We start from the raw sequence: 27,826 nt of genomic DNA, 5'->3' as shown, positions 1-27,826 counted from the left end.
AATTCAAACGCAGCATCAATGATTACCAACTTAGCGTAAACATGAATTCAAAATAGACTCTTTCGTAATACATGTTCCTGATCTCTGTGTGTAATTCATCAGTGTAGTTATCTTCATAAGGTTAAATTTTCAGTCAAATCCTGATTAAAAACATTAAGTCTTATATTCATTTTCTCTCTTATATATATATATATATATATATATATATATATATATATATATATATATATATATATATATATATATATATATAGGTCAGTGGCCCTTGGCTTGGCATTGTTGGCAGAATTCGGCCCTCGGCGAAAACTAATTGAGGAACCCTGACCTAGAACGAGGGAACGATTTATTAAATCGTGCCCACGATTTATTTATTTATTTTTTAATTATTTTTTTTTTCTTGCATGTCATGTGCGTGGCTCCGTATATGGTACATCGATCGTTTGCAATATCACGAATAACTGTGAAGTCAAATTCTTTGTAAGTATAACTTCCTTAGCCAATAAATGTGAATTGTGATTGTAAAGTTCCGCCCTCCCCTGCTGAATGATACACACCTCGGTATCCTGTGAGGAGCTTTCAGACGCGGCGAGAGAAACGCTCAGGAGAACCGAAGAGACTGCCTCGCACACTCACTCTGGGGTCTGAAGGACACGACCTGGCCGTCCCTGCGTCCGTTTGGCCATTGTTGTCTCATTCTCTTGAAACGAGCTCGATAACGCTGGAACGAGTGAGCTTTGGGTTTATGAAGGAAACCTACTGTAAATCTGGCTGTCTAAAGCGCGTCCGGATGAACTGATAACCATCAGCTTGGCTTTAACACACAGGCTCCAAGCAACGTAATCTAGTTAAGTTGTATATGTTCCGCTACTGAGCAGACAGAGGTGGAGAAAAACCTTCCAGAAAGCATCTAGTTTTTGTACCCATCAGCAACTCGTTTCGGATTCGCTCATCTGTGTTTGGACTGTGATGAGACTGACGGAAATCATCCATAACTTTGAGCTGGGGTTTGTGAAACTCAAATGAACAGATGAGTGAAGACCGAGCTGATGGACAGCGCCTGTGGAGAGTTTCCTGCATCCCTGCTTGCAGACCCAACGAGCAAACATGTATCCTTACAACGTTTCAGAAAATAAATAAACGACAGTTTCTCTTTAAACTTCGCTTCTGTCTGAAATGCTACGCAGGTAATAAGAAGCGAGGAAAAATCCCTGTACGGTGAAAATCGGTAAGATTGTTTTCTTCTCTTCTTATTCTTCATATTTTAATTAGACCGGGGCTATCCTCATAATTTGTGCTGACTATTTCTCAGGGTACTGTAGGTTGAGTTTTGAAAGTCAATATATGTTGACAATAACAATGTAGTATTGGGACCAATTCTCACTATTAAGTAGTTGCTTATAGCATGCCTATTATTAACATATTGGTTATTACATATAAATATTAACATTTTATATTATTAACTATTCTACATCCCCGATCCTACCCAATACTAACAACTACCTTACTTCCTAACTACCTAATTCTATTACTGTTAGTTACTGTTAATATACAGTTACTATTAAAATAATAAATTGTGCATAATTAGCCTACATGCAAGTAACCCTGACCATATAGTAAGTACCTGTAGTTAATTAATATTATGCAGTACATTTATAATTAACAAGGGCACCTTAAAATAAAGTGTACTGGCCAAGATACAGTATATTTTTACAGCTATAACAATGGAATCTGCTGTCCATTAACTCTTTAACTTTTTTTCTGTCTTAAGTACAAAAGCTACCTTCCACAAAATCTTAATGATGTTACAGCAAAATGTAAACAATGAAGTAATTATGGAGCAAAGGCAATTAATAAAACAAACTATTGAGGAAATAAGCCAACAAATGGAAAGCTGTAACAATTTATTTTACAGTGTCCTGTTGCACGTAATTACTAAAGTAACAACTGTAAATTATGCATAATTACAAGCAACTAATCTCAAACCTGACTCTTAACCTATAGTAAATAGCCTACAGTTTGTAAGGTAATATCATGCACTGCTTATTTGTGTATCAGTGACATCTTACAATAAAGTGTAACCTATAAGGCTACTGTGTAGGCAAAAATCTAATTATTAAACTAAATAATATTGCTATAAAACGTGGGAAAACTAACATGTCAGCCTTTCATTTAAAATGTACAGTGTAATGATGACCTTTGTTGAAATGTAGTGAAATGTTGATGATATGTAATGAATTGTAGTGTTCTGTGTTCACTTGTATAATCACCAGCTATTAATTATTTATGAATTATACTAAAAAAAGGAACGCTGCAGTAGTTACTGAGAAAATCCTATGTGAACTTATTCATGTGACAACCAGCTTTGGTCTGTTTTTGCTTTTGTTTTTACTTATAACATCTTCATCCAGTGAAAAGGTCATGACATGTCTAATACACTGCTGAAATATCAGACAGTCAAGAAAGCTTCACTTCTGTCTCTGCAGGATAAAATGTCTGCTCTTCATAAGAAATTTGGAAGCGACTATCAGGTAGTGACCACCACATCTTCCAGCCATCAGAAAGACAAGAGGAGGAAACGACAGAGATTTGTCGACAAGAACGGACGATGCAACGTCCAGCATGGAAACCTGGGTGGAGAGACCAGCAGATATCTCTCAGACTTATTCACAACTTTAGTAGACCTCAAATGGCGATGGAATCTCTTCATCTTCATTCTCACATACACAGTAGCCTGGTTATTCATGGCTTCGATGTGGTGGGTCATCGCATACATCAGAGGGGACCTGTACCGAACCCATGATGAGAAGTACACCCCATGCGTGGCCAACCTCTATAACTTTCCCTCTGCTTTCCTTTTCTTTATTGAGACAGAGGCCACTATAGGATATGGCCACAGATACATCACTGATAAATGTCCAGAAGGAATCATTCTCTTCCTGTTTCAGTCCATCTTGGGCTCCATAGTGGATGCCTTTTTAATAGGCTGTATGTTTATTAAGATGTCTCAACCCAAGAAGAGGGCAGAGACTCTAATGTTTAGTGAAAACGCAGCCATCTCCATGCGCGACGGCAAACTCACGCTGATGTTCAGGGTGGGAAATCTGCGCAACAGCCACATGGTTTCAGCCCAGATCCGGTGTAAATTACTCAAGGTAAGGTTCTGCCTTTTGTCCACTTATAGAGTTTATGGGTTACACTACATTTTTCAAGTGTCCTTGTTACAATGTAATTAAACATTTAAGTACTGAGTAATATCAATTGATTACATGTACTTACTGTATGGTTAGGATGGTGGTTTGGTTTATGTGTGCTAATAGGTCTAACATGGATAATATAAAAAAGCTTGTGTTTTCAATACTTATTTACATTAGTATTGTTGAAAAATTATTAAAGGGATAGTCCACCCCAAAATGAAAATTATGTTATCATTTAACTACCCTCATGATGTTCAAAACCTGTCAAGTCAATTTATTTATTTAGCACCTTAAACAATACAGAATGTTTTAAAGCAACTTCACAGAAACATAACAGTATTAATGTTGTAAAATTAATTATAAATTGAATACAGTTCTGCTGTAAAGCAACTAAAAAAAAAAAAATTATTTAGCTTAATTTAGGTCCTGTAACTTGCAACTTGTGTGACTTTCTTCTGTGGAACATAAACGATATTTTGAAGAACATTTTCTGTACCTATTGTCTTCCATTGTATTTTCTTGTCTATAATATGGATGTCAATAGGAACCAAAACTGTTTGGTTACTTACTAACAATATTCAAAATATCTTTTATTATGTTCCATAAAGGGAAAAACGTCATACAGGTTTGGAGCAACATGAGTGAGTAAATGATGATATATTTAAAAAAAAAAAGTGTGTGTGTATGTGTGTGTATGTGGGGGGGGGGGGGGGGGGGTATGTTTCAAACCATTTATACCTACCGTTGCTTTCTACAGCTGCTAAACGCTAATATTAATATTATTACTGTTGTAGCAAGGCCCATATTTACATGAAATACCAGTAACACGGGCACTGTAATGGAAAGTGTTACCCTGCCCTCTGTTGTTCATTAACAGACTCAGCCAGTGCTTGGTAGTGAATCACGACATTCTCTCATTTAATTAGAAATAGTTCAAATAAAAGAGAGCGAGAAAGAACCTTATTTCACTTAAATGTTAAAGTTGTCAATTAGAACAGCATAAGAGACTGTTAAAAATAGGTTCGCAATCCCTGTGGCTGCCATGTTTCAGTGTAGGCCTATATTTTAGTATGCTGGCCAGAAATGCTGCCAAGATTCTTGCCGCATAGTGTCTTGGTAACTTGTGATCGGTATAAAAATAGCATTGGTTTCTTTATTGTATACTTTGAGCTTTAATTTGATGTCCTACCTGTCTGTCCTTTGATGCCTGACTGTCTATCCTCACAGCTCAATTCACCGTACAGTGTCTAAAGCAATTTTTACGCCCCATCTCCCCTCTTTTCGCTCCTGCAGTCCCGACAGACGCCCGAGGGTGAGTTCCTCCCCCTGGATCAGCTGGAGCTGGATGTGGGCTTTAGCACTGGAGCGGACCAACTCTTTCTCGTGTCACCACTCACAATCTGTCATGTGATCGACACCAAGAGCCCTTTCTACGAGCTCTCACAGCGATCCATGCAGACAGAACAGTTCGAAATAGTCGTGATTTTGGAGGGTATTGTTGAAACAACTGGTAAGTAATTCTGTCTGCTGTTTTTAATCATGCATTGCCTTAAGCCTGGATTGCAGTTAAAAGTATTGGTAACACTTTATTTCAGGGTCTCTTAACTAGTTGCTTATTATCATGCATATTACTAGAATATTATCCATTTATTAGTACTAATTATGCACATATTATTCTACATCACTAATCCTACCCAATACCTAAACTTAACAACTACCTTACTAATTATTAATAAGCAGCAAATTAGGAGTCTATTTGAAGGAAAATCCTAGTTGATGATGAACAAGTGTTCCCTATTCTAAAGTTTTACTAAAGTATTATTTTGATGTTGAGTCAAAAAGCATCTGAAAGTTACAGGAATGGTTTTAGTTTTAGAATTCTCTGACGATTTACTCATCCTCAGGCCATCCAAGATGTAGATGAGCTTGTTTCTTCATCAGAACAGATTTGGAGAAATTTAGCATTACATCACTTGCTCACCAATGGATCCTCTGCAGTGAATGGCTGATAAAAAATAAATAAAAAATAAATAAATAAAAATTAAAAAAAACAACCAAACAAAAAACAACATCACTTCAACTCCACACCACTTCAGTACAGTTAACATCTTAACAGCACTCTATAAAATCCTGGGTTATTTTTTTAACCCAAATGCTGGGTTGAGCCTTTTGGGTCATTTTTGAGTGTTTAGGTAGTTTTTGTGTTACCCAGCTCCTGGGTCAAATGTAACAACCCAGTGTTTGGGTTGTTTTGCAGTTCCTTGGTCAAATGTAACAACCCAATGTTTGGGTAGTTTTTGTATTACTTAGATCTTGGGTCAGACGTTACCCAGCAGTTGAGTTATTTATCGCGGTGATTTTGCTTCTCTTCTGGAGAGAGCAGTTCTGACTAAGCACCACTGAATTGATGCATTCGTCGGTAAAATACAGGTTTGTATTCATTTTATTTTGTCTATTAAATGCATTACTGTGCTGTTTATTGTTAAATTTTATGCAGAGCAACATACAGGCGCGGTATGAATCACAAGTGTTGCGGTCTTTTTGCGTGATTGAAAAGACTGATGCTTTGCATAAAATAAACAATTTTATTCATAAAGATACAGAATACAAATACTTTGGATGTTAAAATATTTCCTCAGAGCTGTTTACTGTTTGTTTTTGGGCAGGTTATAAAGGCAGTCGCAGTTTATTTCTGCTATGAGTGAAAAGCAGGGCGGCGGCCTCAGCCGTGAGCAGTTCCCCGCCGAACACGACTCTAGCTCGGGCACGAGAACCAGTGCGGTGCAGCGCAGTTACGGTGGAAACAGAACAACAGAGACTGGTTAATAACACATAAATTACTTCTGTCTAACGTTTGATTTTTACTTTTAATGTTTGTTAAAAGAGTTTAAATATGGGCAATATATATAGCCTATTAAAAACGATATAAACAATGCTGTAAATGATAAATAAAACAAAATAAAGGAAGTTATCATGTTTTTTCATGGTTTTGTGGAGTTTTTTTTGTGGTTTTAGTTGATTTTAGTTATTTTGTTGTATTTATTTAATGTATAAAGTAAAAAATAAATAAGCTAGTAATATAGTAAAAATAAATAAACAATAGCTGGGTTAAATCAACCCATTATGCTGGGTTAAATAAACAACCCAATTTGCTGGGTAAAATTAACCCAAGATGGGTTCTGTTCTATATTTACCCAAATTAGGTTGTTTTTAACCCAGTGTTTTTTAGAGTGTGCATGGAAAACTGCATGTTTGTAATAAACAAATATATATTTAACTTCAAACATTTTTAACTTAAAATTTAAATAGAAAAGTCATCTCGCCTGAATCAGGAGAGAAATATGCACAGACCAAACACTGTTTACAAGCAGCAATGCAAAACAATTATATATCTATAAAAAAATAACCTAAATTTGAGAAGACAGCGGGATGGACTTCACATTATTCTGAATTAAGGACTGATATTTTGGCCAGAAGAGACAGTTTAACTCACTGTTAACTATGACTTTTGCCTCAGTGAACTCCTAATTTGCTGTGTATTAATAGTTAGTCATGTAGTTGTCAAGTTTAGGTACAATATGGGTAGGATTAAGGAATCTTATTTATGGTGATGCAGAATAAGGCATGTGCTTTATAAATAAAAGTTGTGTCCTGTTTGGACTCTCATTCTGATGGCAACCAGAGGATCCATTGTTGAGCAATACTACATTTCTCAAAATCTGTTCGGATGAAGCAACAAGCTCATCTACATCTTAGATGGTGTAGCAAATTAGCTCAAAAGGGAAATGTATATAAATAATTACAATGAATTATAATTCATTAATTCAATTCATTTTTATTTGAATTTGTCATTTTATTTAGGGATTCTTCTCAAAGCAACTTTACAGAAAATTAAGTTTCTACAATATTTAGTAGTAGCTTATCAGTGGTGACTGTCAGTTCATGTGCATATGGCAGTAATGTTCAGAAAAATCAATAAAAGACGTAAACAAACAGACGATTAACACTATTAACAGCAATTATGCAATCAAACTTATAGCAAAAATGTGGTAGTTCTGTATGTTGTCTCTGGGTTAGTCTCTGGGTCATTACAATTATTTAAATCAGCTGCGAGATGTAGCTGTAGCAGAATTAATTGGCATCAACTAATCTGTTCGTCCAGCGAACATTCAGTGTATGTTCATATCAGCTCTAAGAAAGGTTATTTTCGTGGCCACAGATTAGAATGCATTAGAATATGTAGCTGGATCAGAATCGTAAAGGGACATTATTCACAAGCAGGACCAGAAACTCATGTAATTTGTGCACAAAAGTTTTATTAATTAAACGCTTACACACATAACTAACCTAAACAAACACACAAACATACAATCACTCATACAGTACATCGGGAAACGGGACATGAAGTTTGATGGATGAAACCATCAGGAAAACCAGAGAATAAAGCCATGTCAATTAGCCACCTGAGTAAAACCATCAGCACCATTTTACAACAGGGTTTATATCTTATACTAAACCTCTGTTTCGTTTAGTATAACCTCCCAACCAGAAGATGGGAGGGTGATGAGAGATGAGTAAAGAGACTAAAAAGCCAGGCAGGTAACTGAAGTGAGGCCTTTTAAGTTCTGTGGAGGTCACACCTCTCGGGGGTCAAGAGCCAACGGTGACTTGCACTTCTGGAGGGAAAGACTCTTTGTCTCCGAACATGGTCATTTGCTTATGTAACTGGATTGGATGTTGATGCAAAGACTACTAAAGATTCTTAGAACACTAATATGTTGCATAGGTATAAACATATAATATACACTCTCAATTAGATCATCCGAAGACAAACTCATAGAGACCAAACATGGTATAGGTAAGGTTACGTGAATGAGTGTTTCTATCATAAGCATGCATACAACAGTATACAATACAAAAGACAATATACAAGAACAGTAATAATATACAGTAATAATGACCTGAGGATATGAGATAGGAAGGTCAAAGACAGGTTTGTCTGTGAATGAGAGTCCATTTATATGCCATTGTGTGTCTTTCCTATGGGTAAATGAATTGAGAGCTGCTCTGCCCGCATTCCTCTGGGCAATAAAACCAGTGTTATCAGCATTGGTTGCCATGGAACCAGAGGCCTGCTCTGCCTTTTTGAGGGGAAGGGTTCGGCGGAAGGGTTCATAGACCATCAAAGTTGTCTTGTTGATTGAGGGGTGTTACGGAGTATTTCTTATCTAAGATTATCTCTAAGTTTTCATTTTCAGGTGAATTATTAATTTAAGAAATGGTGCAGGGAAAAGGGACTTTGTACTATTTATTCATTTAGAAAGACTACCACATCCTGTTAAGACGACTTACTAAAACAGAAGTCATGGGGTGTCTCACTGGCCTTGAAGTGCACATAATTGATTGTGTAATATTGATCAGCAGTGGAGTGTAATTGTAAACATGCTGTTTGGGGAGGTTGGTAAAACCAGTATGTTGTCAGTGTATATCCCTTAGGATACAAAGCAACATTTTAAAAATCTTATAATCTTTTTTTTTATAAAACTCTTTTTAACACAGAGCTCTTTTTTTAAACCATATTCTATTTAATATTGATACGTTTTATTTTAAAATATGATCAAGCATAAAATAGTCTTGTTGGATGTTTGGAGCTGGAAATATGACTACGGTTGGCCAGCACAATGAGGTTTTCATCTAACAATGTATATTAGTGCTATTCACTGACATTTTGTTAATAACGCACAGGAAGTTTAACTACTCTTTTCCTTTTCCATTTTTTTTTTTTTTTCAATATCTTCCTTCAAGACTAGTTGGTAATTTGGCTTTAGATACGGTATATTAAAAAGTGGGCATGATCACATAACAAAATTCTTCATTCTTCTGTACAAAAAGAGTATATAAAAGCAGTTAGAAGGGGCTTTAACCCAATTTCTGATTCAACAAAACAGACAGTCCCATCATGCATCCATAACATTGCAAACAGCATTGTAAGGTTGCATGGATGGAACTACAACACTGACTATGTTTTTAGAAGCATAGTTTCTGGTAGACAAATACAGTACACATTGATTAATAAAAAATAAATAAATAAATAAAAAAAAAAAAAAAATTTTAGTGAACGTAGTAACTGGTAATTAGAAGTATACACCAAGAGGAAATTCCAAGTCTGGACTCGTAAATATTTTTCAACCTGCTATGAAATAAGAAGTCACTGAAGTCCATTACTTTCTTTCCAGCATTTCTGCTGGAGACTCATGTGGCATGAGCACAATACAACGTTAATAACTGATGAACAGTGAAAGTACAGAATCCCAAGACTCTCCAGTTTCCTGGTGGCTGTAACACTGTTTCTATGGCAACCCACTTTAATCCCCCCCCCACCTTTGTGTTTCCATGCAGCCTTTGAACGTACGATTATTATGAAGCCCTGAAAAGTGTGTGCAAAGCACTTTTTCCTCAGAAAGACAGAGCTAACAGAGGGAGAGAACATGCATCAAACAGAGCACAGAAAGAGGCAGAGAGTGCAAAAGTCTGCCTTGACACTGGGTTCCTGTTAAACAGCTCAGGGATACAAAAAATAGGAACTATTGAAAGTTTGTTTCATATTATTCTTTCATATTATAAGTTTCTATGGTCTGAACAGAATAAACTCTCAACCTAAAAAGAAGTATATTATTTCAAAATATCCAGTATTGGCAGTTTAACAGATGTGTTAGTTCCTCATTGTGTCATTTCCAAAATTTAAATCTTTAAATATTTTTAGTAAGTAAAAATGCAATAAAATGACTTAATTTCAGCGTACAGTATACAGTATGTGTATCACAAAATATTGAAAGATATTAGTCTATAACACAAATATACATCAGCCAAGCCAATACCTGCCCTATAGTCATTGGAATTAAATGCTGAAACATATTTCAGACAGCCACTATAGGACTGGGGAGAGTGTGTATGTGAAATAGATGAGGGAACATTCATCAACATCAAACTACATTCCTTTTAACACTTACAGAGCCTTTTTGTTTTTTTCAAGGAGAGGTCTATTTTGAGAGCTGCCAGTCCACTCAGCAAATATTCCTGAATAGTTCTGACACAACAACAAAAATGTCAGAGGTAGATTTTTGTGCCCGTCATGGTGATTTGAGAAATTTTGTGAATGCAGAATCTCTCCAGCAGTCTAAAGCTTTAAAATAAAACTTCACACACTAGTTTAAATTCCATGAAAAATCTTTCTAGACCTTAGGGTTAGGGTTAGGGTTATATATATATATATATAAATCAATCAATCAATCAAAATAGAGAATATCACAGTTCAAAAACATAAATATGTGAAAGTGCAGAGAGCAATGTTATGTATCGCCTTCTCCTGCGCTGTCGTTACTAAGCAACGGGTTCAATTCACATGCATAAAAAATAAATGAATAAAACCACGTGCGCCACAAAAGAAAAATAAACAAATAACATAACTAAATAAATAAATACACATCCTCAAAAACATATGTTTTTCACAAAAGCAATCCCCATGCACAAAATAATGTTTCACTCGTAAAACAATTCACAGATGTACAACTGTGCACTAAAAGGTTTGAAAGTTTAAAATGTACAAGTTTATTACTGAATCTGAATTTGTGTGAACTACCTTGGATTTGTGTGTTTTTTTTCCCACTTTTTTTTCGTGAACATGAATATGTAAACTCTACATTCTCAGCCATCTATTAGTGTTTGAAACTTTACAGAGGAGCACACATATCATGTTTCATTTATTTATTAAGTTAAGTTTAATTAAGTTTAACTACTCTTTTCCTTTTCCATTTTTTTTTTTTTTTCAATATCTTCCTTCAAGACTAGTTGGTAATTTGGCTTTAGATACGGTATATTAAAAAGTGGGCACAAAAGAAAAATAAACAAATAACATAAGTAAATAAATAAATACACATCCTCAAACACATGTTTTTCACAAAAGCAATCCCCATGCACAAAATAATGTTTCACTCGTAAAACAATTCAACATTTCAAAAACAATTCAAAACTCTACATTCTCAGCCATCTATTAGTGTTTGAAACTTTACAGAGGAGCACACATATCATGTTTCATTTACAGGATTATATTGTTTTATGGCATGCCTCAGACAACCCATCACTGAATCATTCATAGAAAAGCTTGCCTGAAATCACAAGTTCAGGTTAATCAGAACTTCTGTGAAGAACTACTTATACTGTAAAAACCTTATTTTGTTGTTGTTGTTTACAGGTAACCTAGAAATGTGTATAATGTGGTACCTCATTTAACTGATTTAAATGATACAGTACATGATGCACATTTTAGCCTAAATAAACTGCTAAAATACTGCCAAATATGTACTCAGTGTTTGAACAGTTCTCTATTAAAAGTGACCTTGGTCCCAGAGATTAAAAAAAAAAAAAAAAAAAAAAAAAAAACATTAAAATATGTGGTAGCTATAAGGAATAAAGTACTTTTTATGAATGAATGCTTTACTAAATTAAAAGTCTGTTCAGATGAAACAGGCTGTGTTAATTGTTTTGAGCACACTGACCTTTGTGTGGAGATAATTAAGAATAACAGTAATCTGGTGAGAAAGTTCTAAATACAGTGAAAAAGATTCTGATGTTCTTCAGCTCATTGGCTCTGCGATGGGTTCTGGGCTATCCACGTTTTCTTTTCTTGGAATATAATATTGTGTCCTTCACTATCATGCATGAATGTGTTTGCATCCATGCTGTTTGTTGTATTTTCCATTAAACATATCCCAGCATTTTGTGTCCCTGTCCACATTATCATTTCATGAGGAGGATTTTATTTTCTTTGTAAAGGATATTGATGCTTTTCTGGAAGGATGCAGCCCGCAGCAAAATCCCTTCACAAAGAATAATCAAAATCCTACTAAATGCAGAGTGTAAATTTAGCCCTGCTCTGAGATCATAAAGATCTTTATAAATACAGACTGTAAGCTTTGAGCTGTGCTCACCTGTTCTGCAACCAGTGATAAGGAGTTTAATAAATGATGAAACCAATGGGCAGAATATACCACATTGTGCTAGCAAAACCATAGCCTGAATTATGGATATGCAGAGATAAGCTAGTGGCCCTTGAGTGCATACACTGTAAAACCCAATTAGGATAACTCATTTTATTTGAGGAAAACGATTGCCTCAATCCATTCAAGTTTAGAAACCAATAATAATGGGAACCTTTAAAAGCTTTTTAAACAAAGCAGCGTCAATATAGTCTTAGCGTCTGTCCTCAATCTAACCACAGGCTCTACTCTTTAGCATAATAGTTACCCAAAAAAAGAAAAAACATATCATGAAATCTTTTAAGTCCCAAAATAGAACAATACACACTGACAGATTTCCCCTAGCTAAATAAATAAATAACACTCAATTTTACTGAATTTAATATTTAATTGAAATTGTTTCATTTGGTACATTTGATTGATGTGCTATTAGTGTAATCTAACAACTTAGAGGCTTAATTGCTGCTCACTTTGACTGGATATTTAATGTACATTATTTCATATAACAGAATGACTACAAACCATTTAAATCTATATTAATACCACAATTGCGGTTTTAGACAGTCTGTGGCCCTAACTGACATAACATTGCAAACAACTGAGTAGGTCCGGGTTTCCCGATAGCGATTGATCTTAGCGCTTAAGGGCGTTTTCTTCGAGTCATTTTACGATCGTTTGTTATTGTTTCACGTGTGTTTCCCAAACTTAGTTTCTTAGGAGTCGCTATCCATTTGCCAAGTACTACACACTCGTTTACTGAAATGTAAACCTAATGCTGCATTCTAGACAGCTCGGAAATAATAACTATAATACAAAATTATTATAATACAATATTATTATATTATAATTTACATAACAATATACTTTATATAAACATATACATATATTATAGTACTACAGTATAAAATATAGAGACGTTATTTCCGGGTCCAATATTTTGCTGGTCCCCCCTCCGCATCCCAACCCCCCCCACCCCCCACCCCCAGACTTTGACGCATATTTCCTACATTATTTATTTTATTAGTTTTATTTTTTTTATGTTTCAGTCATTCATTTTCGATGTGTATTTCTGTTTTTTCTGCCCTTTTTAATTAGTTAATTTAAATATTCATTTACAAAAACAACAACAATAACAACAAAAAAAGAGTAATAAAGTGTGCAATAAAGTACAATCAAATCCTTATATTATAATCACATTGCACTTGAATAAACTTAAAGGTGTAATCTGCCGATTGCCCTGAAGGTGACCGCATAAATCTGTCTTCTTATGATGCACTTAGGGCTTTACGATTACTCCAGAGCACTCTTAGATCTACGATGATTTTCAAGTGCTACTTAAGTTACGATGCTTTTGGGAAACACCATAATATTAAGATCAGTTGTACGATCATTTTTACGAACTTCTTAGGCTTACGAAGCTTTTGGGAAACTCAGCCCAGAGCAGTATTTTGTGTTGTATTGTGTGTTTGTGTGTGTCATTTCTCAAGTGAAAGGGACTTTGTGGGTAATTGTGTCTTTAGGGATTTGCCATGGCTAGGCTGAATGGTGATAAATTATTTGAGGGTGTGGAGTGGCGCATAACCCCATGTGAACCCTGTTTGGTGAGGAAAAATATCTTCCAAGGTTCTGTCATACACCAAAAGAGAGAAAGAGAAATAATTGGCTCAGCAGTGCAGCTGATGTTGTTCTGTTGTATAAATGATTTGTTCTGTACAGGGCTCATGGGGTTTTAAAGTCATAAATGTTACGATTAGCCCACCTGCATTGAACACGTCTGAGTAATCTGTCAAATCCGTCTATATCAGGCAAAAAATTGCAATAATGACCAAACTTAAAAATATACACATTTTTACATACAGACAAGACAGTAGTAAGGTGAAAATCATTTCTCACCTTTGAAAACAACATTTTGTCTAATATTTGTAGTAGGGGGATGATCGTCAAAAAAAAAAAAAAAAAAAAAAAAAATTCTTATGGACAGACAAATCAAAAAAGTGGAATTTTTGGTAAATATCAAGGTTGAAAATGCAGGGTGGTGATGTTTTAGGCATGTTTTGCTGCAACATAACTTGGAAGCCGTCACTCAAGGAACTACGAATTCTGCTCAGTATCTAATTCTTTAGCACATCTGTCCTAATGAAAGTCTGGACTTAAATCCTTCTGAAATGCTATTGCAGGACTTGAAATGCACAGTTCATGCTTGACAAATGTTGCTGAACTGAAGCCATTCTGAATTCTTCCACAGCGATGTAAAACAGTCATAAATAACTGCTATACATAAAATGAAATACATAAATACTTGTTCTAATTGTTGGCCCTACATTGAACAGATGGTTTGGAAAATGGATGGATGAATGTATCACTTGAATTCTAAATCAACACAGCAATACAGTAAACATGCTTGGTTGCTCACCTGGTATAGCGTTGCATTTGCGATTCAGAGCATTCATGTATGAGTCCCATGAAATGCAAGTTGTGATAAAGTCTTACAAGATTAAACTCCATGGTCGATTCTGCAAATACATTTTTTTTTTATCTCATACATTTGCATTGTGATGTGATATTTTATTTTTTTAAAAGCAGCACTATACTTTTAGCACAACTCAACAGATTTAATTTCTGATTTGCCTCAATACATAAGACAACCAAGGTAATAAAATATCCGCAGATTCATGTTCATTCATTTCAGATAAAACTGAAAGTGTTTTTAGTGCCACTCACTGAACATTTCACTTTAAAAGTGTCATGACATATCCAAGAAGTAACGTAATATGTCACAAGTGCATAAAAAAAAAATAAATAAATAAATAAAAAATATCCTGGATCGTCCATTTCAGTCAAGGTGTTTGCCCATGGCAATAGTTAGCTCACTAGGTTTGTAGACACAACCAGTATAATAGCTCAAATATATTAACATTTGCAAGACATTGTCCTGCTTTTGGGTTTCTCACCTGATTGCTTGGATTTGTAATAGTGATTACACAAAACCCATTATGTTTTCATGGTCTCTGAAAAAATCTCTGACCCATCTGTGTCAGATATAAATGTCTATAATCAGGCTTATAAAAAATTGATATGAATGTTTGTGGCATTCTGGGTCAAGCATTGCTTGATGACTGTCACATAAATGTCTGTATTGTCCCCCGGTCAAAGTAGAACTGTAGCTTTTGTGTTTGGGTCTTTGGTACTATTGATTGATTGTGTTTGAACGCCTTTAAGGAGCACTTTAATCGAGTGCAGATAAACACATGGGCTCATGAACATTTTGTTGGTTGGAATGGCTCCTTGTGAGGTGATCCTCTGGGAAAGACAGTAGCTATTTCTGTCCCATTGCTATGCTATGCCTGTCAGAGCCCTGGAAAAGCCTTTGTGAAAGGAACAGAGAAAAGGAATGGTCTTTTCACTCCTTTTCTCTGACCTTATTTGATCTACAACCTCATTTATTCTGTGTCTTTCTCTACCTATCCCAGTGACACCCTATTTACAAATCTCTTCTCTCTTCTTCAGCTTTACTTAAATGGAAAACCACTCCAATAAAAAAAGAGTTGGGTTTGAAGGTGCAGGAATCAATAGATTGTCTGAAGTAGTAACTAGGGATTCTTTAGATGTTTCTTCCTAATGTTAGTAATTTTCACAAAGATTTCCTTAAACTTATTGGCAGTAATTGCAGTGTTAGTTTATATAGTTTCTGTCCTGCTGGGCTAAATAGAACATGGGAGTGAATTTGTATCATGATGGTGTCATATAACAAAAATATGAAAGACATCCTGCTCTTCTGAAGTACAGTATGGGTCTGCATATTGCCAAATTAAGTTTTTGATGAGACACATTAGGCAGAATCGCATTTTGCTTAGCTCTTGAGACCAGCACAGTAGATTACATAAAGGGAAATCTAAATTCGTCATAGCAGATGAATCTATAGTGCATACACTATTGAAGGCACTGTAAACTGCAGTTCACAACCTGTTTTACTTCAGTAGTTTGTTATATTTCAGAGTGAAACAGTCTAAACAACGAGGAAATGTAGGATGGGAGTTGATTTAATTCAAGTAAGAATGGATTAGACTTCAAAAAATCAAAATAGTACAAATGTTATATATAAAACTAATATTTTATCCTGTGATATAACATTGCTGGAACAATGTATTGATATATAGACATGAGACAGGTTAGGACATAGCCCATAGAAATGAAACAAAAGCCAAGCGCAGAGGCAAAGATCATGGTAAACGGGACACAACCCAGACCATGTGTCAATACAAAAGTCAGAAGAAAAAAAAACCCATCTTGTTCTGTTAAGTTTGTGTGTGTGTGTGTGTGTTAGGGGTGGGAATCGCAGGGTACCTCCCAATACGATATGAATCACGATACATGGCTCATGATATGATAATATCACGATACAGCGATTCTGCGATAATCAATATATTGCTAGACAATTCTATACCGATACATCACGATATCAGTCTAACTATGAAAACAAAATGCCTGTGAAAAGGTTAAGTGCAAGTTCTGTTGACGTAAAACTAGACACACCGTCGGCACTCTCTCACTCATATCATTACTGAGGGAAATCCACCTGCGATCCCAGAGAAGAGGTTAGGCTACTCATGGACTGAATATGCGCTCTGCAGTAATACCGTGATTGGTGCGTATGGTCCACGCTGGAAATCTGTTTATTCTTTGGTTCCTCGTGCTTCCCCGTCTTCATAGAGAGTGCGGTTCATGGCTGCTCAGAGTGCTTTGGAAAGAAGGTGGAAATGGTGCAACCGCAATTTCCACGCATTTTTTATCTATATAGAGCACCTTATCGTAATAATTCAAATATTGTTATTTGGTGCCAGATATCAATTCTCGTATCGCATGAAGAAGGACAACGATATATCGCCAAATCGATATATTGTCCCACACCTAGTGTGTGTGTGTTTAATATATGCAGATCTGTTGTAAATTGTTGCCTTTGTGTGCTATGAATCATTGAATTATTCACTCACTGAGACATTCAAAAAGACCTTTGTGTGCAGCTTTGACACATCATGTTTTGGTTCTACCTTAATTGTTTTATTAATATTTGTTTAAAACTTAACAAAGTAACAACACGTCTTCAGATTATTATCACGATTGTGATTTTGCAAAATGTAATCATCCAGAACAACATTATTTTTTCTCCTGTGATATCGCTTAGTAATTATAGCAATAAAGCGGACTTAAACTGAATTTCAATCACATATGTAACTGACATTCAGGAATTAATGAAGGTATGTGCAGTACATGAGTGTGTATTGGTCACCTGCTCACCGTTTAATATGTATTACTTTATTGCTCCACTGTCATCCTTTTCATTCTCTCTCTTTCCTTTATTTTCAGCCATACCCCATCATCCCATGCAATCTTCCTTCTCATTTTTTTTCTCGATTTATTCTCCTACAGAGCATACTGGGAGATTCTGGAGGGTCCTCTCGCTCTTCTGGCTGTATGAGAATGAGGTTTTGTAGCCTTGAGATAGAACTGTAGTCTTAAAACAGGAGTGAGGAGAACCTCTTGCTAAGAAATTCAGTTTCACTGTGGCATCCATTACTGTTGTTGCCATAGAAACAAATTACTCAAGAAAACATGCAAGATTTGGAGAGTTAGAATATTTAGTTTGTCTGTCTGTAATTTAAGTTTATGTACATGACCATAACATTTTTGGTCACACCTTCTCATCCTTCATTTGTACTGCTATTATTAGTATTATATTACTGATGTAAGTGGATGTATGGGGAAAAATATCAAACATGTATTCTGTAACCCTTAAAAACAGTACTGAAGGCAACCCAAGCTCATTGAAAAACATGACTTTTGCTGCATTTCTGAAAAACCCAAAATACGCTGCTCCATGCATCTGGGTACATTTTTGCTAAATTATAGTGCAAAGTTTGTAGCATGAAAGTGAAATGTCCAGTGACTTTTTGTGAATTTTTTGTTGTTGTGCCAAGTGCAATACTGAGCATGTTTACTACATCAGAAAATCTATTACATATCTGTAGTAATAAATAAATTAATTAATTAAAAAAAAAAAATATTGGCCGGTCATATTGTGCAAGAAACTGCTAGAATTCTTTATTGATCTGCCGCTGTAATTTATTCGAAAATTGACAAATGTTGTTGGTGTTTTACTGCCTCTAGTGTCCATTTCAACTGGAAACTGGAGTGAAATGTGTGTATTTGTACATTTATGCAGTTTTACAGGAATGTAGACAGAGTCATGTATTTCCAGTGAGTGACATTTCATTGAAGGACTTCACGGCTGCTTTTCCTGATCTGATAAAATAAAATAAAATAAAATAAAATAAAATAAATGGAAACTTAAATTATTTTTTTTTTTTTTTTTTTTTTTTTTTTTTTAGCTTTAAGCTAAAACTTTATGCTTTTTTTCTCCCTTGGTCTAGAAACAAAAATAAGCTCTTTCTTTTTAAGTGTATTATATAAACGTCTGCATCATGGATGAGGAAACTAGTTTTTACTGTACTTTGACCAGGGACTCATGCTAAAATAGCAATGTCATTGTATGCCACTTCCACATCAGTGTCCAAATTTTCAAAAGGAGGCTACAACTATATCACCATGGACACTATAGTGACTCTGGACAATTAATCAGTTTCATTGCCAACCAACTCCAGGGACAGGGACATCTGCATGGTTACAGAATGATGTTTAAAAGATGCCCATTAAATAGCTTGTGTCTGACCAGAAAAATAGTGAATGATTTTCAGTTTTTACGATCACAAGTAAACTGTTTTTGAGGAATGCATGGCTTAATTTACTTTAAATACACATACACATTTGCAAACAAACAAACAAAGTGCAATCTCGTCTAACATTTTATGACCCCACTTATTTTAAAGTGGCAAAAGTGCCTAAATAAATATAAATCATGAAATAATATGTAATACTGAAATCAAAACAGCATTTTTGTGTAACATCATTGTTTTGGTGTGGTATTCTGTAAATGAATATGTTCTTTATCTTATTTGCACACTTCTCTTGAAACCTCTGGGACTGAGGACAGGCTCATGCAGGGTTGCCAGGTTTGAGAAACATAACCAGCCCAATTGCAATTCAAACTAGCCCATTCATGTGTTTTTTCCCCCATGGTTTTCCCTTTGACAGGAGTCCTCCTCTGTCAAAATAGCATTCCAGCAGGGTGAGCGAGAGATCGCTTTAACCCGCGGACTAAAAAACAACCCATGGTAACCCTGGTAAACCCAAGAACTTGGCAACCCTGGGCTCATGACCTCATTCGAATGTGTGCATGTGCTACAGTGAGATGGAACAGAGTGTGAAAAAAACTGAAAATGTAAAGACCATTCATCCATTCATCTTCATCTGTTATTTTCACACTTTTAATCCTGGCGAGCTTTTACATTTTGGCTTGGAGAAAATTCATATATTATTGATGGTTAAGCCATATATGTGTTACTCACAATCAAATAGTTTTAGTGGAAGGATAAATCAAGTGCAGAGAGAAGAATCAGCCTGAGTCGTCCTCAGTCCTTGTGTATATTTGTAGAGGTAGCTGAGTGGTTGCTAGCATTCATGCTGGGGCACTGGCTAAGAAGTACAGTACTGCCTGAGAATTTTTCTTTTCTTTTTTTTTTCACCCTTATACTGTCCAAATCCCAAAAGACTGAATTCTCACCTCACATTATCAGGAGAACTCCTCTGCTTTTAGTCTACAGGTGTGAAGGACTGGATTTGTGTGTCAGTTCCACTCACCTTCATTTCTAGCTGTTATTTAAAAGATGTTACAAACACTTTCCAGTCATTGCCTCTCTTTGAACCCTAAGTAATGTAAGTTCTTCCTCCCTGGTCATTTCTGCTTAAGTGATTCTGTATGCACAGAGTTTAGGGGTTTCTTTTCAAAAAGACAGGATCAAAGAAAGAGACAAATAAAGAAAAAAAAGTTTAAAGAACGTACATACTAGTATTGCATCACAAAATCTCTTTTTGACTGTTAACACTGAACCAGTGAACAAATTACAACAAAGAATATAGGTGATGTACTCTGCTTTCTTGGCATGTTTGTGGCTGTTTGTTTCAGCTATAGAAGCACGCAACATCCTGTAGGTGATGCTTGCTCGCTCTCATTGGCTATCACGGGGATCACATCAGAGGCAGCCCGAACAAGAGTCATAAATATCAATTGTGGCGCTTCGTCTCAATCGGGAGCAGTTAAATAACCGTAATGACACCACACAATCGAGGGTTTTCTGGACAAAAAATCGCTTGCAACAAGCCACGAATCAGGCGATCGGGGGTGCAAATCGGGCTTAAAATCGGCTTTAAAATCCTCTAGTGCAGGGACAGGCAACGTCGGTCCTGGAGTGCCGCTGTCCTGCAGAGTTTAGCTCTAACCCTAATCAAGCACACCTGAAAAAGCTAATCAAGGTCTTCAGGATTGCTTAGGCTACGGCTACAGACAAGGTTTTTTTCAGGGTTGGAGCTAAACTCTGCAGGACAGCGGCACTTCAGGACCTTAGCACCTCATACCTAAAGACACTACTTTCTTTATTTAGCCTCACTTGGTATTTATTCAAATCAGCACATGGGAAGTCTACTTCCTCAGTTATAGTTACTTTGATAAAGTACAATTTTCTTTCAAAGAACAGACATTGATATTTTCATGCTACGTACTGTAGGTGCGGTTCCATTACAGATTTGCACAAAACTTTGTCGATATTTTATAAATGCCGATAAAAAAGTGTTGCGAAATGACGCCATTTCCATTAACCAGTGTTATGCAACTAAAACATAACCTTTTGACGGATTTTGGCTATTTTTATTAAAAAAAAAAAAAAAAAAAAAAAAAAATCCATTGCAGTTTGCTTAATATTTCTTTTTCGAATTGCCTGAAAAACCACCTCATGCAAGTGTAAAAACTTTTTTGCGATATACAGTATGGGAGTTTTTGCAAAATTGACGTGTTTCCATTAGGTGTACTTTCAAATCACAATTTAAATTTGTGCGATTTGAAGGGTAATGGAAACGCAGCTTGTGTTGTTTATTGAGTTTAACACTCAGGTGGTTTAGAAGTTAAATTAATGTTGAACATATTTGAATGGTCAGAGGAAAACTCAAGGCACACGGCTACAGATGACTTGATTGCTTTTCTTTCTGCTGTCATCCACAGAGCTGACAGGGTTGTTCATTAAATTATACTACTGTATGCTTGATGCACAGAGGAGTTTCCCCACAATATACTCTACACCACTGCAATGCAGCCCTGCATCCAGCTGAACACAATCACACAGATATTTATGGGATGATACTGGCTGCGAAACATCCGGAGTGCGTGTGTTTTTACAACCAACACTCTTCATGACTTGGGGAAATAGTGGTGACTGAATGTGTAATAACCCTCAGACTGCTGTGCTGCTGATTTCAGATAAATTGTCTTTTGTTTGTTAATGACATTAACATATGCATATGAGAGAACAGCTTTGGATGCAAGAGCTGTGCATATGTACATGGCAAGATTGGGTTTCCATAGAAACAGTGTTGTAGTTTTGATTGCATAAAACCTATTGCTTATGTTTGACATTATTAGCAGTGTTTGCAACTATTGCTGTTACTATTCTTTTTATGTAGGTTAGGCAAGTTGATCTTCTGATCATATTTTTTTTTTCCAAGAACAATTTACCAATTCAAATCCACATCAATCTTAATTAATACTAGTTTTGCATTTAATAATTTATTAGTGATATATAATTGTCCATGAAGGCTGGAAATGAAAAACTCCTTATATTCAGGTGTGCATAATCATTAGGCAGGTTTTCTTTTACAGATAAAATCAGCCAAAAAAGAGATTTAACTCAGACTGAAAGCCAAAAATTATTAAATGCCCATGATAAGGATGCAATACTAATGCAATTTGCGAAGTTAAGGCATGACCACTGGACAGTGAAATGCTCACTGGGTCAGCACAGACAGAAAAAAAGAAAGAAAGAAAGAAAGAAAGAAAGAAAGAAAGAAAGAAAGAAAGAAAGAAAGAAAGAAAGAAAGAAAGAAAGAAAGAAAGAAAGAAAGAAAGAAAGAAAGAGAAAAACGGTAGAGAAGAAAAGACACGTTAACTGTAAATTAGTAAATGTATTATACTGTATAAATTGTATATTGTAATGTAACCAAAATTTCCCTTCAGGGGAACTTGTGCTGTGTCTGATTTAGTCTTATGAACTGGCAAATGAACAGAGCATACAGCACACAGCACTTTTCTGTAATCCTCATTTGAAATATTTCAATGTTTAAAAAAGTGCTATGAAAGGATTTTTTATGAGCTCAGGTTTGTCTACTCAGGAAGTCATTTTATGGTTGAAAATCAGAAGACTGCAATACTTAGCCCATAAGTCAGCTGGCCAAAGGCAGCCTGGGCTGTGCTGATAACATGGGCTTTTTGCTTCTGTTCTTGTGAGAGTTTTATTGATTCTCTTCCTCTGTATTACTTTTTGTATTGTGGATATTTGCTTTTCATCACCGACATTGTACATTTTTTTATTGAGGTCGGATATAGGCAAGCTCAAACTAGATTCTGTTCACTGGAATGACACAAATATTGTTCTCATTTCATGTGACCCTCGTTTTATTGGTCAAATCAGGATATATCAGTAATATAACAAATGAAATAAATCTCTACTTTCAGTTTTACTTATTTTTACACTGCCAGACAAGTCCATAGATAATACACAAGACAACAAATCCTCTTTGCAAACCTTCCATGTATGAGACTTTTTCATGGTTTTGTTAGTAGATTTAAGTTGCATGCATTGTATTTTTAATCTCACATGTGAATATATATGCATAAAGCACTAAAGCTAATCTTTCATGTAAATTGTGTCAAGATATGACAATTAATCTCTCAAAGCAAATCTCTTCACCACTTTCATAAGGTCCAGAGAGAGAGAACAAAATTTAGGTAATCTGATTTTCTTAATCGGTTTCTATTTGTTCTGGCTTGATAAGGTAAAGATGGTGCCTGAATGTTTAATTGTGAAACAATGGAAAGTGAGGCTAGCAAGATTTACATTCATGGCTTGTTGTGACCCAGTCAATTATGACTGAGAGGTTTCGTAATTGATTTATTTTTTCCTCTATAAGAGGCAAGAGACAATCCTGTTGTATCACTGATACATAAATCATAGAAAATTATTTGGAAATTGAATAGTATTCAATACATTTTAAACTATGTACAGTATATTAAACATTTTCGAAATATCTACTAATTACTCTTATATTTAAAGGGGTCATACGATGTGATTTCAAGTTTTCCTTTCTCTTTGGAGTGTTACATAAATACATAGATAAGATAAGATCCCTAAAGTTGCAAAGACTAGTCTCAAACCCAAAGAGATATTCTTTATAAAAGTTAGTACTTGTCTACGCCCTCCTAAAACGGCTCGTTTAAACACACCCCCACATGTCTACGTCACGATGTGGGAAGATTTGCATAACGCCGGCTAAATGTTCACGCAAGGAAAGAAGGCTTAACTTTATTGTTGCTGCTACCGCCACCACCATGTTGTGAAGAGGCGGTGTGTTGCCTTGCGAAAGCGAAAATACTTTGTTTGGCCTTCCAAAAGAGGACACAACTAGAAATCAGTGGTTGAGTTGTATTTACAACACTGTTCCAGAACAGTTCAAACCAAATATTCAGATGTGTGCAGTGCATTTTATGGAGGACTGTTTCCTGATCCTGGGAGAGTAGACTACAATACCGGCGCTTCTGACTCACAGACTGTAAGTACATTTTCAAATTTAAAGCATTTGCCACTGATGATTCAAACGAGAGTTTTGAGCAGTGTAGAGTAGCGCTTGTTGTTTGTCATTTCTCCGATCACAAATGCAGACATGGTTTTGTGTGTACGTGGCGCGATGCAACGCAACGTGTAAAAAGACAGTATAAGTCATTATAATCAGAAATTATATCCCCACTGGATGCAACAAATGCCTTGTTTGTAATGGGTTTTATTGGTTTTGACTCATCGCGCAGGTGTTCTGACGATTTGTGCTACCGTGTCAGATTTTGCCAATTTCGTCTCACTTGTTAAAACACCTGATTCAGATAATCAGCTCGTTAGAAGTAAGCTCTGTGCATGAACTGTATTCCGATTGACATGGTCCATACACAGTGTTCATTGCTCCCTACTTCCTGAGCAGGGGAAATCTGTTGAAGTTTACTTCACTTCAGAACATTCATTCACGAATTTGCGCTGCACAACGTCTTTACACACGAACAAGTGTGCCATCATATACCTCTGTAAATAAATACAATTTAAATTCCCGTCTCGCACACTTAAGTGCACTTTAAATGGAACAAATACATTCACTTCGAATTGGAATCATGGTGGAATATCCTGTGATGTACACTTCGCAGGGCACTTACGTTCAAATAGAACAAATGCCTGAAGCGAAACTGAAGCGAGAGAAACATACAAAATGTGCAGAGCAGGGGGGCGCGAGGACTGGAATTGAGAACCACTGACCTACCCCAACCCTAAACCTACCCTTACATTAGGATAAATACATTGTTGGTAGCATAATCTGATAGGTAGCATTATTTATTAAAACAACGGGACATGGCATAACAGTATGTTATGGGGTGTAACATTTCTGTCACACGCTTGAGGTATTCGGCCAATCAGAACGCACTGGATAGCTGGCCAATCAGAGCACACCTCGCTTTTCAAAACGATGAGCTTTGTAAAAATAGATGCGTTTCAGAAAGGCGGGGGCATAGAGGAGAAACAATAATGTACAGTATGTGGAAAATAATGTTTTTTTTTTTTTAACCATAAAGCACATAAACGCATTTCATTACACTAAATACACTAAATAATGTTCTTTTTAGCAACTTCATATGTCCCCTTTAATATCTTCCATATATCTTCTAATTTGGGCTGCATTGTGGCTTATTGGGTAGCACTATTTCCTCACAGCAAGTGATTCTAAGCAGTTTGGAGAATAGATGGATAGATGGATGAACATTTTTAATTGGCTATGAATGTGCTATCAGTGTGGACAAACTTCTCTCTGTCTCTGGATCAAAAAACAGCCACTGGACTAGAGTGTTGTCATTGCAATTTTGTAATGTCAGAACTCTAGACCAAGCACAAATCTATCATGATCTGTTTGTAACTCAAACTCTGTGTGAGTACTGGTGTAGAAGAAAACATATGTCTTGAAAATGTTATCTTAAAAATGGTCTAGTAATTTCATAGTGCATAGATTTTCGTTTTCTTGTTCCTTTGTAAACTTTGTATGGCAGTTTCATAGCCATTAAATTGGATGTGGAAGCTCTCTTAACTTGTGATTGTTTGACTGATACTTCTCTAATTCTGCAGGCAAAACAACATCATTTGGATGAAAAAAAATAAATAAATCACAATTCAGTATGCAAATAGATTTAAGAAATCATCTTATTTTGATAAGCAAATTATTACTTAATCTATTATGAGTTATGAAATAGCAGGTCATACACAACCACTGAAGTTTAGTGTATGGAAAAAAAGAATGCAACAGCACAAACAGAATGATTAGAAAACGTGGTTTATATTATGCATTTTCTGTAGCATTTATTTTATTTAAGTCAGAATGTTAAGGATTAAGGTTAGGGATAAACTGATTACTGTATCTTTAGCCTAAGGTCAGGTATATAATGTCTAATTGTATTGGTTCAGACTGAATTAATGTTTAATACTTAGGGCTAGGAGTTTAGAAGAAAAAAAAAAAAAAAAAAAAAAAAAAAAAAATATATATATATATATATATATATATATATATATATATATATATATATATATATATATATCATTGCCAGAATGTTTGAGAATATCATTACTGTGTTGCACTGTACTAATAAAGACTTATGATGAATAATAATAATAATAATAATACATGGTAATAAAGAAGTATGATACTCTTCAGAGTGCAGCAATGCTTTTCCCAATTGCATTAGCTTGATTAATCTTTGACCGCTTCATTCATTCCTCCATCTGTTCCTTTTCATGTATTTTCTCCAATAGGCATGACTTGTCAAGCGCGGACGTCGTACACAGAGGACGAGGTGCTGTGGGGCCACAGATTCTTCCCAGTCATCTCTCTGGAGGAGGGCTTCTTTAAAGTGGATTATTCTCAGTTCCACGCCACATTTGAGGTTCCCACACCTCCCTACAGTGTGAAAGAGCAGGACGAGGCCTTACTCATGTCCTCTCCGCTCATGGCCCCATCTCTGTGCAACAGCGGAGAGAAGAACAGCTCCCTGGACTGCCTGGAACTGCTGGAGGATCCAGAGAGCACGACCAAATTACCAGCCAAGTTGCAGAAGATGACAGGTAGAGATGGGCTGCCCAGGAAGCTCCTGAGAATGAGCTCCACCACATCAGAAATGACATACAGCCTTGGCGAACTGCCCATGAAGCTCCAACGCATCAGTTCTGTGCCTGGGGTCTCAGAGGAAAAGCAGGTTTCCAAGACAACTAAGATTGCCACAGAGGCCATCAGCAAATCAGTTGCGGACTTGCCACCAAAACTGCAAAGACTGGCTGGGGGAGGAGGCCGCATGGATGGACACCTGCCCCCCAAACTCCGAAAGATGAACTCTGATCGTTTCACATAGACGGACTTGTGTTTTTTCATCTACTGTCAAAAGGACCCTCATATAGTTTAAGATGTTAAGCTTGTATATACAGTATATATAGAGAGAGATTGAACATATGCAGTACCAATGAAGTAGGTTAATGTAATTCAAAACGTCTGTTCCTGTGGTGACTTCACATACGGTGAACAGAATCTTTCAGGTTGTTATTACTACAAGCACAGTCTGGTATGGATGACAACCTCAAGTGCATGTTAAAATATCTCTCTCCCTCTGATGGCATGACAAGCTGTACATATTTATTTGCCAAGGAAATGTTAGCAAATATTAATTTCTCCAAGCCATATGGCGATGTAGCAGACAGTTCCTCCTATGTGGCTAATTAAGCGTTATTCAAGTCACACAGTTGCGTTGTTTGCCATAATGCCTGTTTACTGAGCTTATGTTACAATGCATGTTTAACTTAACAAAGGTGATAAATAGATGTTCAGACTTACTAATTCCTTGTTTCAGTGTTCATACATGCTTTGTTTGAATTTTTCCCATGCATGGTTGCTAACTGATAGACCAGTAATAATCCTCTTACAGCATAAAAACATAATTAGTTAAGTAATTATTTAGAATAGTAAAGCTATTGAACACATAACAAACATTATTGAGTATTATCAATGAATACTTGACTGTGGTAAGCTTTTTATGGCTTTAGTATTTATTGAGAGTATTAGAAAGGGGGGATGGTTGTAAAGAAATCAATTTGGAAAAGCTGGTATCTGTCACCTCCTTTATAATAGCACCCAAAAATATTGCCTTTTATTTTGCTTTATTTTTTTTTCTCCATCTCCCTAAAGTGGTTTGAATGCTGACTTGCTTTATGTTGATGAAGAAGAAGATGCTTTGCAAAAAGTTGATGCTGTACTTTTTAAAAGAATGGATGCAGAAATAAAAATATACAAACAAACATCAGTATAAAC

General features: G+C 35.8%; 1 protein-coding gene across 2 annotated transcripts; it reads left to right on the top strand.

Annotated features, from left to right (window-relative positions):
- Positions 1-565: 565 nt before the first annotated feature.
- On the top strand, positions 566-27,826 carry LOC109068323 (G protein-activated inward rectifier potassium channel 1-like). Of its 2 annotated transcripts, none has more exons than XM_042730603.1 (4): positions 566-1,225; positions 2,484-3,152; positions 4,488-4,704; positions 26,284-27,826. In XM_042730603.1, the coding sequence occupies exons 2-4, from the start codon at positions 2,490-2,492 to the stop codon at positions 26,874-26,876; spliced, it is 1,473 nt and encodes a 490-aa protein (XP_042586537.1). In that variant the 5' UTR covers positions 566-1,225; positions 2,484-2,489; the 3' UTR covers positions 26,877-27,826. The 2 variants fall into 2 exon arrangements, with proteins under 2 accessions (XP_042586537.1, XP_042586538.1); XM_042730604.1 differs by lacking the exon at positions 26,284-27,826 and adding an exon at positions 5,861-6,140.

Source organism: Cyprinus carpio, chromosome B9 (genome assembly GCF_018340385.1).
Source record: "Cyprinus carpio isolate SPL01 chromosome B9, ASM1834038v1, whole genome shotgun sequence".
NCBI classification, from domain to species: domain Eukaryota; kingdom Metazoa; phylum Chordata; class Actinopteri; order Cypriniformes; family Cyprinidae; genus Cyprinus; species Cyprinus carpio.
This window is presented reverse-complemented; position numbering and strand designations above follow the sequence as displayed.